Source organism: Agelaius phoeniceus, chromosome 21, assembly GCF_051311805.1.
Source record: "Agelaius phoeniceus isolate bAgePho1 chromosome 21, bAgePho1.hap1, whole genome shotgun sequence".
NCBI lineage: Eukaryota > Metazoa > Chordata > Aves > Passeriformes > Icteridae > Agelaius > Agelaius phoeniceus.
The window spans coordinates 924,810-939,311 of NC_135285.1; the positions used below are offsets into that span (position 1 = coordinate 924,810).

Below are 14,502 nucleotides of genomic sequence, written 5' to 3' on the forward strand. Positions count from 1 at the left end.
CCAGAGTGGTGCCAGTGCTGGTGCCAGTGTCCAGAGCTCAGTGCCCACTGCATGGCACACAGTGCTGCTGCTGGTGCCTGGGGGTGGCACTGGTGGCTGTACCAGCCCTGGTGGTGGTGACAGTGCACAGTGGCACTGTGTGGTATTCTCTGTGCACTGTGTGGTGCTGGTGCCAGTGTCCATGCTGGTGCTGGTACCCACTGCTGGTGCCCAGTTCCTGGTACTAGTGGGTGGTGCAGGTTTGGTGCCTCGATACTGGTGGCCTTGCCTGGTGCCCAATGCCCCTGTCCAGTGCCAAGTGTCTCTGTCCAGTTGTGGTCCCAGTGCCTCCTGATCAGTGTCCATGTCCACTGCCCAGCGCCCAGTTCCCTGTGCCCAGTGCCAGTTCCCTGTGCCCACTGCCCAGTGCCCGGTTCCCTGTGCCCACTGTCCGGTGCCCAGTTCCCTGTGCCCACTGTCCACTGCCCAGCACCCAGTTCCCTGTGCCCACTGTCCAGTTCCCTGTGCCCACTGTCAGCTGCCCAGCTCCCTGTGCCCACTGCCCAGTTCCCTATGCCCACTGTCCAGTGCCCAGTGCCAGTTCCCTGTGCTCACTGTCCGGTGCCCAGTTCCCTGTGCCCCTGCCCTGTGCCGCTGTCCATGGGCTGGGCTGGTGGTTGGTGCTGGGGCTGGCCGGTGGGCGGGTGCTGGCTGTGGGGTGTTCCTGCCCTGCTCTCTCCGGGCCGGTCTGTCTGTCTGCGGGGCCGGTCCGTCTGTCTGTCGGTCGCTCGGGGCGGAGCCGCTCGGGGCGGTCCGTGCAGGAGGAAGCGCAGCCGGGGCAGAGCGGCCCCGCAGCGGCCGGAGCCGCGCTCGGTGAGTCCCGGGGATAGCTGCCCGTGCCCTGCCTGCTCCCTGCCTGCTCCCACTGCGCCCCTTCCCCTGCCTGCCCTCCTCCTTCCTCTGCGCCCCCCGCCCCGATTCCCCATCTCCCACCGCCTGCCCCGTCCCCAGCCCCTATCCCAACTGTCCCCGTCCTGTCCCATCTTCCCTCTGCCTTTCCACTCCCCTGCACCCCCTTTCCTCCCGCTCCTCTCCCCACTTTTTCCCGTCCTGCTCTGTGTCCCCCTAGAGATCCCCACCCCACTGCCCCGCACTCTTTCCCCACTCAGCCTCCCCTCCTGCCCCCCCGTGCCCTGCTCACCCCCTGCACCCCCGCTCCTGCCTCCCCTCCCGGCTCTGGTGGGTCCACGTGTACCTTGTGGGGGTCCCTTGGGGCGGGCAGGGAGTGGGGAGCACAGACCCCCAAACCAGGGGGGTCTGCCGGGGGTCTCTCCCTTGCTGTGAGAGCACCCCGGGGTGGCAGGGGCTCTGTCCCGCAGGGGTGGGCAGTGCCACGTGTCTGACAAGGGGCAGGGACATGGATCGGGGAGTCACCGTGCAGAACCCCTACGCCAGCGTCAACATCCCGCGGGAGCAGTTCCAGCAGAGCTTCATCACTCGCTACCTGAGAGACGAGCCCACCGTCATCGCCAACCCTGTGGCCGTGCCCTCCTACGGCACCGGGGGACACACAGAGCTTGCCAATGGCTACAACAGCCCCGCCATCTCCACCGACAAGTCCTGGTCCCGTCCCTACAACCCCTATGCCAGCCTGAGGATGGCCAATGGGGACTCATCTGCCTCCTTCTACACCGTGACCCTGGACAAGCCACCCAAGGGCCAGGAGCAGGGGGTTGGCAGGCGATGTGGCTGCTGCAGGTGCTGCTCCTGCTGCCCAAAGTGCTGCTGTGTCATCTCCTAAGGGCCCTCCCTGCACACATGGGATGCGTGACTATGGGATGGGGCCAGGGGACCCCACAGGGACATGGCTGCTGGCCTGGGCACCCCTGGCAGAGCTGGCACAGGCTGGACTGACGTTGCTTTTTACTTGTGAACTCTGCAGCCAGATGTGCTGGTGATGGGCACCTGCCAGATGGGCCATAAGGACAATGTGTGCCAGGACAGGTGTCACCAAGAAGTGACTGCACTGGAGAAGGGGCAGCACTGCGCCTGTGACCTTGCACTGAGCCCCTGGCAGTGTCCTTGTGCTGGGAACTCCACCCTGGCAAGGGGCAGGCAGTGCCCAGTGCTCGAGGCTGGGTTTGGATGCTGGCAGCCCTGTGTGTGGCAGAGCAGTGGAGAGGAGCCAGGGACAAGCCTCCAGCTGGCACAGGGACCCACCTGCCCAGAAGTGAGCGTCCCCCCTCCCACAGCATCACAGGGGTGCTGCTGGCCCCCTGCACCAAACTCCATCTGGATCCTCCTCCTCCCCACCACACTGCCCATGGGGCAGAGCGATGGAAACGGGAGAGACAGACAGCCAAAGCATGGCAGAGTGCTGGGCCGTGCTCCAGGGCAGCACCTGATGGCACAGCATGGATGTGGGCATTAACATCCCGGTGCCAGAAAACTCCCAGCCCCATTCTGTTCCTCCAGCCAGGCTTGTGGGGTGCTGGGCACAACCTCTTGTCCCATCTGCATCCCAGAGACAGGTCCAGCTCAGAGGGCTGGCCCAGCTCCAGCAGTGGGGCAGCGCTCGGGCACCTTGCTGGGGAGGCAGAGGCCCAGCATTGGCCTTTGCAGCTCCCAGGGACTGGAGGAAGGGGGGAGGAGCCGCTGGCTCTTCCCCGTGTGCTGGAGCTCCTCCAGGCTGGGCTTTGGGCTGGGGCTGCTGCCATCGACCTGGAACAAGCCCGCTGTTGTGCTGATGTCCCGCCGTGCTGCTGACGTCCCTCCCTGGTGCTGGCAGCCCTCCCTGGGGCTGCTCTGCTCCCTGGCTGCTGCAGGACTGCCTGCTCTGTGGGACCGGGGCTTGGGAGGAGTGCCTGTGTTTGCAAATGACTTCAGGCTGCTGCAAATAAAATTACAGCCCTCTCCTGCCCTGCCAAGGTGTGCCTCTTCCCTCCACCCAGGCTTTTCTGGGATTCCTGTGTCATTTCTTGCTTTCCCTGGTGGGTGTGTAGGGGCAGCTCTAAAGCCTCCAAACCAGGCTTAACTGTTGCCCTGATGACTCGTGGAAGCAGCAGCTCACACTGAGCTCTTTGGCTGCTGCCTGGTGCCCCACTGCCAGCCCAGGTCCAGCAGTGCCAGCCCAGGTCCAGCAGTGCCAGCCTGTGTCCAGCAGTGCCCAGGCGTTCCCAGTACAGGCTGCTCCTGCCTGTCTGGGACACTGGCTGGTGCTCAGCCCAGCCCTGCCAAGCTGGATGACTGTCCTGTCTGGAAAGACTTTGTGAGTCTTTGGAAGAGGCTGAGGAAGGGCCTGGCAAAGGGAAGTTCCTGGCTGGGCAACTGGGTGGGCTCCAGGACACTGTCCAGGCTGGCTGGGACCCCCTGGGAGTCCCTCAGCAATGGGAGCCCACCATGGCTTGGAATCCCCCCCTGCTTGGAGCCCAGCTGCACTGAGGCCCCAGGAGCACTGGGTGCCAGCAGTGCTGGGGTGCCAGCACACAGATCCCACGGGAAGCCCCCAGTGCCTGGGAGCCCACCCCAGGAGTCTGCCATGGCCTGGGAGCCCATCACCCTTGCAATCCCACCCCCATTCCGGGATATTCTGGGCTGGGGTGGCCGTGGCCTGGCAGAGCTTTGCCCCCCCGTGCCGTCCCCCCTGCCTGGTGCAGATGCCAGGGTGGTGGGACCGGGGTGTGCGGCTGGCAGGGACACAGCCACACGGTGCCCGCCCTGCACAAGGAGCTCCCTTGTTCTCCCTGCCCAGAGCGCAGTGGGGACGGGCAGATCCATCCCTTGTTTGCTTTGGTATCGCCAGCCCTGCCCCGTGCGTGCGGCGGGCAGGGGACACCGCACGGCCGAGCCCGTGGGCGGGGCTGCCCGGGCGCTGCGGGACACGCACGGCCCGGGCACAGAAAAGGGTGTGCGGTGCCTGGGCACAGCCCGGGGACAGAAAAGTGTCCCCAGGGCGTGCGGTGCCTGGCCACAGCCCGGGGCCACAGCGGCCGGTACGAGCGGGCCGGGAGCTCGGCGGGGCAGGGCAGGGCAGGGGCGGGCAGGGCAGGTGCCACATCTGCCGTGTGTCACCGCTGCCCTTGGCTCTGCCCAGCCCCGGGGCGATGGCACACGCGGCGGGAGCGGCCGGCACCGCCCGCAGACCGGCGGGCAATGATTCAGCAGCGGGAGCGGGGGTGAGCGGGGCACGGTGAGGCTGCGGCCCCGGACCGGGCAGGGCTCTGATGAGCCGAGCAGCTGCCGCAGAGTCCCATGGGCGCTCCCCGGCTGTGTCCACCCTCCCAAGGTGCCCGCGGGTGCCCAGGGTTGTGCTGGGCGAGTGCCACCTCCTGCCTCTGGAGCGTGGGTGGCGGTGCAGGGCTCCGGCTCATCCCCATCAGACCTTTGCTCTCCCTGAGAGTGCCGCTCCCTGTCACGGGGCCGAAGGTCCCTGCAAGCCGCGGATGATCCTGGGAACAGGGAAACACGTTTCCCATCCATGTGTGTTGCTGCTGATTCCAGATCTGCCTTCCCTGAAGAGAGACCTTATTGCTCCACATAGCTCCCTGGAAGAAGCTGTCGGGAGGTGAAGGCTGGTCTCTTTTCCCGAGTAACAAGTGATGGGACAAGAGGAAACAGCCTCAGGTTGTGCCAGGGGATATGTTGGATATTCGGAAAAAATGTTTCACTGAAAGGGCTGTAAAGCCTGTAAAGCACAGGCTGCCCAGGGCCGTGGTGGAGTCACCATCCCTGGAAGTGTTCAAAAAATGAGTCGATGTGGCACTTGGGGACATAGGCTAGTGGTGAACGTGGTACTGCTGGGTTGATATTTGACTTGATGATTTAAAAGATATTTCCCAACCTTAATGGATCTGTAATTCCCTGTTCCTGGATCCAGGTGGGCTTTTGGCAGGGCTGGCAGTGCCCTTGGTGTCAGCATGGCAGATGCACAGTCCCTGTCACCAAGGGCTCCCCTGCCCCAAACCCTGCCTGTGCTGAGCTGGGGCGCCCAGCAAGGGGCAGAAGTGGCCAAGGGCAGCTGGGCAGAGCCCCTCAATGGGACAGAGCTCTGCTGGCATCAGGGAGGGACATGAGGGCAGATGGGCAGGGGGTGGGAGAGGCTGGAGGGGGGAAGGAGGCAGGATGCCTGGGTGTGTGTGTGGGGGTGTGTGTGTGGAGCAGGAGAGGCAGCCCGAGGGGTCACTGCCCCTGAGCAGTGCCAGGGGCACCCCTGGCTGTGCACAGAGCCAAGCCCAGCCCTCTCACCCACAGAAGTTTTTTGGCAGAGCTGCCTATGGGACGGCAGCATTCCTGTCCCTGTGGCAGCTGAGGCAGGCCAGCACTGTGTGTTGGGGGGCAGAAGGACAGCCCGGGACAGCCCCGCCCCTGCACGGCCCTGGAGGAGCGCACTGAGCCCGCCAGGAGCCAGCTCTGCCCTGGCTGCCAGCACCCAGGGGCTGCACCCCAGCACAGGCAGGCACGGTGCTACCCCAGCACGCCAGGGCACAGCTGGAATCCCACACAGCTGGATCCTGATCCACCCTGGGCACACGGCCCTTGTTCCAATGGGTTTGACCAAAACCAATTTCCCTGGCACAGCCCTGTCCCAAACTGGCCTCACCGCCTGTGTTTGTCACTGGCCTGGCAATGGGAAGGCAAAACCCTGCCACGGGGTGCCACCCCCTGCCTGGGCACCCATGGCACACACAGCCTGTGGCAGGGCTGGGTCGCTCCTGGGTCGGGATGTGTGCCCCAGAGGTGCCGTGGTACCAGAGCCGCTTCCTCGCTCGCAGGCACCAGCGTCAGGAGCTGAGCCCTTCTGCAGTGACCCCGCGGGGATCTTCATTTCCAAGATGCCCAATTCTTTCTCTGAGCAGCGCTGGGAACACGCCCGAGGGCTGCTGGTGAGGCGGCAGCGCTGCCTCTCTCCGTGCCCGCTCCCGCCGGCAGTGGGAGCTGCTGCCCGCGGGAACGCTGCCTGTCCTGCCTGTCCTGGCCCTCCTGCCCTGCCTCCAGGACGGGCTCTCGTCCTCCAGGACGGGCTCTCGTTCCCCAGGATCCCGGGCTCAGGACCTGTCCCCCTACCACGCTGCCCTCTTCAGTCTGCAGCCCCCTCCATGCCAAGGCTGGGACTTTGCTGCTGGAGCCCGGGCAGCTGTGGGGACAGAGTCTGGCACCTCCCTGGCATTGTCACCTCCCCTGGGTCCTGCACCTTGCAGGTGTCCCTGTGGGGTGCTGGGGTGTTCCCAGCCTGACACTGAGCATTGGTAACTCGGCCTCCAGAGCCTGCAGCCCCACAGGGAGGGCAGGGCAGGTCAGAGTCACCCCCAGGCTCCAGCTGGGAGCACACCCCACACGTGGGCACTGCCAGGGCCCCGGTGTCCCTGCAGCAGTGCCAGCCCTGCCACCCCACTGTGCCCCCCGCTCCTGTCACAGCTGTGCCCACAGCCCAGAGCACCTGGGGATGCTGCAGTGCCAGGGGGTCTCTGCTGGCCGACGTCTGCCCAGATGTTCTTGGCTCTGAAGGGTGGCCCAGGACATGGAAGACTCCATTGCTGCTGCCCAGGTCCAGACAACATCCATGTTCTCTGCCCAGGGTGGAGCCCAGAGCTCCTTGGCCTCCCAGGCACGGTTCCTTCTGTCAGTGAAGCACAGGCTGATGGTTAATGACCATTCCTGGGCTTAGATTTCAGAGGTCTTTGTTACCCAGGTGCTTGTAACCCAATCTCCCGGGCTTGGCTTCCCTGCAGCAGATCCAATAGCAGCTGTTCCCTGAAAGGTGAGCCCCTGCCCACTACCAGGGCCACTGGCAGCCACAGGGACCTGGCTGGCAGCTCAGCCCCCGATGCTCCCCACAGGACTGCCACAGCTGCCGGGACAGCACAGCCCTTCTGCCACCAACCCCGAGGCCCTGGGAAGTATCTCAGGACAGGTAGGGATGGGGGAACAGGGAGGAGGGGAGAGAGGGGTACCCGTGTGCACCAAAACAATTGAGGTCACCTGAGGAGAAGGAGCAGAGTCTTGGTGACCTCCAGGAGAAGTTTGCAAACATACCGGTGTACCAGACCCCACCTGAGATGAGGCTGGGTCCCCTCAGACCCCTCCCCACGAGCCTTTGTGCTACCCCCTGTGCCAGCACAGCCCGGGGCTGGGGAGGGTGGGGCTGTGCCACTGCCTGGTCTCCAAGTGCTGCTCCCCAGCCCCACCAGACCCCTCGCTCCTGCTTCCCCCCTGCTCCCCCAGTCCCAGGCTGCACCCTGAACATGCTGCTGAGATCTGGCCAGCACGCGTTCCCTGCAGAGCTCCCGGTGTGGCACTGGGACATGCCATGGATGTAGTGGCAGTGTCACTGCAGTGGCAGCATCCCGCTCTGCCAGGCAGGGCTGGGCAGGGGTGGCAGGCAGGGGCAGGGTGTTGAGCAGGGATCCTGCTGCTCCCACCGCACGGACCGCTCCCACCTCCCCCACGTGTCGGGGGCACTCGGAGGTGACGGCCCAGCGCTGTGCCCCTCCCCAGCCATGCCCTGACGGCTCCTCTCGCCCCCTCCCCAGCATGTCCCAGGCCGGTGGCAGCCCCCGGGCAGAGGGCTCGGGGCCGTGTGTCGGGGCGCACTCGCGCACCCCCAGCCGGGGCAGCCAGCGCGTCGAGTGCATCATCTGCTACTCCTCCTACGACCTGGGCGTGCGGCTGCCGCGGCGCCTGTACTGCGGGCACACCTTCTGCCAGGCATGCCTGAAGCGCCTGGACGCGGTCAGCAACGAGCAGCGCTGGATCCCGTGCCCGCAGTGCCGCCAGAACACGCCCACGCCGCGCGGAGGGGTCACCATGCTGGACCTGGACCTGGCCACCTTCCTGGCCGTCAAGGCTGACAAGGAGCAGCCGCGGGGCGCCGGCAGGAGCCCGGCCGCGCTGCCCGCCAAGGGCCCGGGCAAGGAGCCGGCCGTGACCCAGCAGCCGGCGGGGCTGTGCCAAGAGCCGGTGCCCCCGGCGCTGCTGCCCCGGCGCGGCTGCTGCCGGCTGTGCCTGTGCTGCGGGGTCACCGCCGCCTTCGAGAGCTGAGCACCAGGGGCCGGCCTGAGACTGCTTCTGGGACCCACTGGGGACTGCAGTGCTGGGGCTGTGCTGGCAGCCCAGGAAGAGCTTCAGCCTGGGCAGGGCTTTCCTGCCCATCCTGTCCGGATTTGGGGAGCAGCAGTGGAGGATCAGGATGCTACCACCCCCTCATCCTGCCCGTCTGCCCTGCTGATGACTCAGAAACCCGGTCCAGCCATCACAGACGTTCCCTGGCCCCTGAGCACAGCCTGGCCCATGCTCTGTTCCCCCGAGCATGTGGCTCTGCAGCAAGGACAGTGGCACCAAGCACCGCCTGGCAGGGGACAGGGGCCTGGCACAGCGACGCCATGGGCTGTGTCCAGCACCCTGAGAGCTCCAGGTCTAATAAAGACACTTTGGTCCTGCTGGGCTGCACATCCTGGTCCTGTTTGCTGGCAATCCTGGCCCAGGGCAAGCCCTGCCTGTGGAGGGTGGGGGAGAAGTGACCTGCCCGGCTGGGTTGCTGTGCTGGGTGTGTTTGCTCTCCCGGTCAACTGCATGAAAAATTTTGGCATTGGGATAGTAGGACGGTTGAAATTGAGGTTTTCAGAGTTGTTAGGAAACCTCGGATGTTGCTCTCCTGTGGGAGGAGAGCTGAGCTCAAGAAGCTCCTGCTTGGCCTCGTGCTCTGTGGCTCATGCCAGGTTTGGCTTTTCCTGCCTGACCCTTTCCTCACACACACACACAAACCCTGCTGTTTTTCCAGTTGTGCCCTGCTGCCTGCATGGCTTTCCCTGCTTTCCCTGCCTGACTCCACACCAGGGTGCAAGGACAAGAGCCCAGGCAGCTGGTCTGGGTTAACAGGGGCCAAACTGGAAGCACTGGGCTGCATAGGGTGATACTGAAACAGCTCTTGGCCAGGGCTTGGTGTTGCCTGGGCAGCTCTTGCAGTTCTTCCTCAGGGTTCATTTTCTGCATCTGTTTTCCATGTGGTTTATGAGCTCTTGCAAAAGCCCAACACCAGGAACCCTCTCAGGGCTCAGCAGGGGACCCCAGCCTGTGCCTCCCTGGGACTGGCAGGGACCTTGTGTCCCCTGGGCAGTCCTGGTGCTTGGATATTCCCTGTGCTGGGGCCAGGGCTGCAGCCAGAGGATTCCATCAGCCATGGACAGCACCCCTGCACAGAGCACATGCACAATTCTGCCACTTGATGTCACCTGCCATAAAACAGTCCCAGCTGAGGTGTTCCCAGAAGAACAAACCTGGGGTGCCCCAGGGCAGATGGTTCAGAAATTCCATGTGAGTCCTGCCTTGGACCTTTAATTACCTGGGAATGTGTGAGAAATTAAAGCCTTCAAGGAATGGATAAGAGCTATCACTGAGTGCTAATGCACCTCCCCATCTCCATTTCTCCCCAAAGACTCAGCAGTGGGTGCTGGGAAGAGTGTAGGGAAGGGCCTGTCCCTCCCTGCAGAGGTGCCAGCAGCTCTGTGCTCAGCCCAGCACCTTTGGGTCCCGCAGTGCTGGGTGACCAAACCCATGGCTGTCTGTCCCACACCCATGTCCCTGCTTCCCTGCCTCCCCCCAGCACCAGAGCCCCTCTGGGGCGCTTGGCCCTTGCTTCCTTCCTCCGTGGATGTCCCCCTGCTCCCAGCCAGTCCCTGAAGGAGGGGATCATCCCTTCCACCACTCTGGGAATGCTTTTGGCACGCTGGCTGCACGCCCTGATTTGGCACTCAGGCACAGCAGGGCCAGTGCCCAGTGCTGTGCCCTGGGGGCTCCTCCTGCCAGCTGGCCTGGTAGAGCAGCTGCTCGGAGCAGCCTGTCCTGCCACATTCCATGTGGAGCCCAGAACCTCAGGAAGGGGCATCGTGGAGGGGGAGCAGGGCACTGGTGGGCACTGCTCTGGCTGGGGACAGGGGCCTGGGCTCCTCCTGCGTGCTCCTGGGTCCCCATGCTCCAGGAAGGGGCAGTGCAAGGGACCCCAGCAGATGGAAAAGGGCAGTGGTGGCACCGCTGGGGTACAGGACCCCACGTGTCCCCAACCTGCCATGGCAGCACGGTGCAGCCAGTGGATGGAGAACAGGAGTGGCACCAGGCACGAGCATGGGATGATGTCTGGCCATGTCCCTGGCAGGAACAGCTCTCCTGCCACGTCCCATCAGGGTGACAGCAAGGGGCTTCCAGAGGAGCTGAGTTTTCAGGCTTTTCAGCCTCCTGGGCTCTTTGTGCACAAAAGCTGGGAATTACCTTGCTTTTAATAGCGGTTTGAGTTATTTTTGGCATGAATGTTGCACTTCTCACCTGTGGCAATGAAGGTCCTGGGGAGGAAGAGCATTTTGGGACAGGACTCCCTCAAAATTCAGGTCTCCATATAGCCTGTGGCTGCGGATGGGATGAGCTGGGGCTGCAGCCTCACATGGCACTGGGTTTGTGCCCTTGCCCTGGGGCTGGGCTGGGCTGGAGGATTCCTCTGAATTATTTCCAGATGGGGATTAATGCAGCAAAGCGAGTTTGCTGCAGGATAAATAAACAAACCAAAGCTCCTCGGGATGCTATTAATAAACCCTCTGCCTGCTGCTTCTGTCCCAGATTTGGGAACATTCTGGCCTTGGCCTGGGGTGCAACTGTGCCCTCCCTGCCTTGCTGCCCATCCAGCCCCTTGGCCATGGGGCAGAGGGACAGGGATTCCTCTGGGACCATGGCCACTGGGGTCCTGCTGGGTGTGAGTGGGGACAGTGTCCCTGCTCTGGGCCCCTCCTCTGGCTCTAAGTGGGATGAGGTGCTGCCAGCCATGTCCCTTGGTGGCCCAGTCCCCACTGAGCTCTGCCAGGGGCAGTGGCACTGGGAGGTGACACCCGCCCAGCCTTCAGCAGCCAGGCTTTGGGTGGCTTTGGAGCGGAGAGGGTGTAAACAGGGTGGAGGAAGAACTTTGAGCCCTATGGAACTGGCACTGCCATGCTGGGGGGAGGGCAAACCAGTTTTGGGTGGCTGCAGCCCAGCAAGGTCACCTATGCCATGCTTCTCATTGGGGGCTCCTGCGTAACCCTGCGTGTGCACACGGACTGTTCCCCTTCTGGGAAGGAGGAAGGTGCCCATGGGATGTAATCCCAGCCCGCCTCATGCTGGCAGGGCTGGTGGTCTCCTGCAGGGCAGACAGGGCTTGGGCGAGGGCTGGGCTCAGCAGGGTGGGCCATGGTTCCCAGCACAGCTCCCCACTGAGGGCCCCTGGATGTGGTGGGACAGCACTTAACATGGGCTAAGACCTGCAAATGACACGATTTTGTCTCAGTTATGTTTTTTCCTGGTTACTCAGCCACTTATGGGGGTCCTGGGCCCATACACCCCTCTGGTGTTGAGGCAGCATGTCCTGGGGGATGCCTCTGGGGAGGATGGAGGCTTAGAGATGGATCTGGATTTGCTGATTTCCAGCTCTCCAGCCAGCAGCACACACAAGCAGTTAATCCCAGGCCACGCAGAGCTGGCTGCTTACCTGGCTGGAGCGGTGCCTGGGGGGAGGGAGGGACGTGGGCACGGTTCCACACCTTGCAGGGCAAGCATCACAGCAAAAATATTTGCTGAAAAAAGTGCAGCTCCACCCCGAGGAAAACCGGGTCCGGGAGCAGAGCCCCATCCAGGTTTGCAGCCGGGTGAGCAGGGGATGAATGCGAGTGGCAGCCGGGAGCCGAGCACCGCCCGGCCCCTCCAGCCAGCGCCGCCGGGCTCAGCCGAGGGCACCGGGCAGGGTCGGGGGGCTGGGCAAGGCCTGGGGCTCTAGGGAGCCTGTCCGAGGGGGCAGGGAGCCCTCTGTGCCTCGGGGGCAGCCATGGGCTGCTGGACGCTCCCCGGCCCCGTGCTGGGCCTGCTGCTGCTGCTCCTGTGCCCGCCGGCCTCGGCCGCCTGCCCGGCCGCCTGCCGCTGCTCCCCGGGAGAGGCGGACTGCAGCGAGCGGGGCCTCCTCGAGGTGCCCTGGAGCCTCTCGGCCAACACCAGCACCCTGTGGCTGGCCTACAACTTCATCACCGTGCTGGGACCCCGCTCCTTCCCTCCGCTGCCGGGGCTGCGGCTGCTCAGCCTGGCCCACAACCGCCTGGAGCTGATCCACCCTCAGGCGCTGCTGGGGCTCGGGGCGCTGCAGGAGCTGGACCTGAGCCACAACCACCTCAGCGTGCTCACCCCCGACACCTTCCGGCCCCTCACCAGCCTGGCCACGCTCAACCTGGGCAGCAACAGGCTGGGGCAGCTGGAGCCCGGCGTGCCGAGAGCCTTGCCCCGGCTCCAGGCACTTCTCCTGCAGGACAACCCCTGGGTGTGCAGCTGCAGCATCCTGCCCCTCTGGCGCTGGCTCAGCCACAACAGGGACAAAGTGCGAGGTGAGTGCCCAGAGCGCTGTCCCCAAGCCCCCTGCCCACTCCATGCTGCCTGCTCACCCTGCCAGGGCTGAGGCAGACCCAGCACCCTGGCTGCCAGCTGGCTGGGGGCTTGGGTGGTCAGTGCCCTTGGGGTGAGGGTCCCCAAAGTTGTCCTTAGGTCATGCCAGCTCCTGTGTCTGCTTGGGTGGATACACCGCTGGGTCTCGGTGCCCACATTTTGGTTCTGGTCAGCAGCAGGGATTGCCTGCAAAGGAGGGCTGTGCAATGCCCCAGGGACAGGCACCCAGTGCTGGCCCCAGCAGTGGCACCAGTCCTGCCACATGGCACCTAGGGGGGCAAGTGGAGCCCGTGTGTCAGGATGCACATCACCACTAGTTCATCCAGGATGCAATGCTTTCAGCCCCTTCCCCAAAGCCTTCATCAACCTGCTTCTGATCCTGCATTTCTTCCCCTACGAGCCCCACTGAAAGACAGCTCTGCCAGCAAAGTCTCTCCTACCACTGCTGCCCCCTCCTGCTCGCTTCCAGCTCGGATGTGTGACTGCACTTGTTCTGGCTGGGACCTTCTGTGGCATCTCTAGGCTGGCTGCTCACTGCTCCCCACATCTGTCTTCTGGGAGCCAGTCCCTCCCCTTTGCCTGCCCCACCTGCCCTCCTGCCCAAACCCATCTTCCTATGCCCCCTCCAGCACTGTGCTCACCTCCCATCCCATCCCATCCCATCCCATCCCATCCCATCCCATCCCATCCCATCCCACACAGGTGACTCCTGAAGCTCACTGTTCCCCTTCTTTGCACCCTGACATGGGTGATGCTGGCCCCTGTCCTCCTGCCCTGGTGCCATCTGTCCCATGCAGACCTGCCATCCCCCTGTCATTGGCCCCTGCCTTTCCCAGCTGCCCAGTGTGCCCTCCAGCACTGCTTCTCTCTCTTCCAGAGAAGAGTTTGCTCCTCTGCAGAGTTCCAGAGCAGCTGAACAAGTATCCGATCATGGCCTTTGGGGACGAGTCCTTCAGGCAGTGCCAGGACACCTCCCTGTCCCCCCAGCACTACATCGCCTTCTTCACCATCGGGCCCTTCTCCTTCCTGGCCAGCATCTTCTTCTGCACCTTCCTGGGCTCCCTGGTTGTGTTCTACCACAGCCTGCGCCGGGAGTCCCACTGCTGGAGGAGACCCCACATCTGCAGGGTGCACTGAGGGGCCCAGCCAGGCCCTGCCCTGGCCATCCTGGGCTCCATCCCTGCCCCTCTCCAGCTGCCCGCACCCACCTGCTGCAAACTCATCCCTGTGGAGCAGCCAGAGGAAGTTCTGTTCCTGGAGTCGCTCTGGGTTCTCTCAGAGTTCCCCAAGATGGTGCCAAGTGCCTCTGCCAGGGAGGAGCAGCCTCCAACACAGCTCCCTGCAGGGGCATAGGCTGACCAAAAATGCTCTCAATGTTTTGGGAGGCTCCCCAAGGCCACCCTCAGATCTACATATCCCCTTCCTGGGGGCATCCAGGTGATCCTTCTCCCCTTGTCCTGCCCCCTGTGCTGCCCAGTCCCTCAGTGTGCATTTAGGATGCCCCACATGCCTCATTGTGCCTTTAGGTGCAGCCTGGGAGTCCCTGTGTGCATCCCACGACACACCACATTCTCTTGGTGCCTTTCAGGCCACCCCAGGAGTCACCATTTGCCTTTTGGTGCAGCCCAGGAGCCTCTGTGTGCCTTTCAGTTTGCTCCTTGGGCCTTTTGGTGCCCCCTGCACCCTCTGACTGCCTTCAGTGACCCCAGAAGCCTCAGTACTTTTTTTCTGTGCCCTCAGAACTCCTTGAGTTGGCTTTTCCTGCACCTAAATGCCATGTTTGGCCTCCATGTCCTGGCAGGCCCTGTTTTCCTTTTAGGGTACCCCAGAGCTGTCTGTGCCTTTTGGTGCACCTGGAGGTCTCTACATAGTTTGGAGCATTCCAAAGCCTCTGTGGGGCTGTCAGACCACCCCAGGCCTGTCAGAGTTCTGCCCAAGGACAGGGCTGGCTGCAAAATGCTCCTTTTGATAGTTTTTTTCCATTGAGTCTGGAATGCTGGTGCTGAGACGGCTCAGCCAACAACCAAGGTCTAGGGTGAGGCTGAAGTTTAGGGTGAGGGCCAGGAAGAGCCTTGAGCTGCC

The 14,502-nt window shown here is 63.7% G+C and overlaps 3 protein-coding genes across 5 annotated transcripts; all 3 read left to right on the forward strand.

The window, feature by feature from the left end:
* Window positions 1–696: 696 nt before the first annotated feature.
* Window positions 697–2,895, forward strand: LOC129128989 (uncharacterized). Of its 3 annotated transcripts, none has more exons than XM_077189235.1 (2): window positions 697–852; window positions 1,387–2,895. In XM_077189235.1, exon 2 carries the CDS (start codon window positions 1,397–1,399, stop codon window positions 1,778–1,780), a length of 384 nt encoding a protein of 127 aa, XP_077045350.1. In that variant the 5' UTR covers window positions 697–852; window positions 1,387–1,396; the 3' UTR covers window positions 1,781–2,895. The 3 variants fall into 3 exon arrangements, with proteins under 3 accessions (XP_077045350.1, XP_077045349.1, XP_077045348.1); XM_077189234.1 differs by having other exon boundaries at window positions 699–852; window positions 1,359–2,895; XM_077189233.1 differs by having other exon boundaries at window positions 701–852; window positions 1,343–2,895.
* A 4,614-nt stretch (window positions 2,896–7,509) lies between these two features.
* On the forward strand, window positions 7,510–8,016 carry RNF224 (ring finger protein 224). The gene has a single exon (XM_054646662.2). The coding sequence runs from the start codon at window positions 7,510–7,512 to the stop codon at window positions 8,014–8,016; it is 507 nt and encodes a 168-aa protein (XP_054502637.1).
* Window positions 8,017–11,627: 3,611 nt separating this feature from the next.
* LRRC26 (leucine rich repeat containing 26) lies at window positions 11,628–13,557 on the forward strand. The gene is given in 4 exon segments (XM_054646671.2): window positions 11,628–11,734; window positions 11,736–11,802; window positions 11,805–12,362; window positions 13,298–13,557. Coding segments are annotated over 4 exon segments (969 nt in total). The 5' UTR covers window positions 11,628–11,650.
* Window positions 13,558–14,502: the final 945 nt, after the last annotated feature.

Bases quoted from the DNA above. Each gene is read 5' to 3' on its own strand.
- LOC129128989 (XM_077189235.1), top strand. From the start codon at position 1,397: ATGGATCGGGGAGTCACCGTGCAGAACCCCTACGCCAGCGTCAACATC.
- RNF224 (XM_054646662.2), top strand. From the start codon at position 7,510: ATGTCCCAGGCCGGTGGCAGCCCCCGGGCAGAGGGCTCGGGGCCGTGT.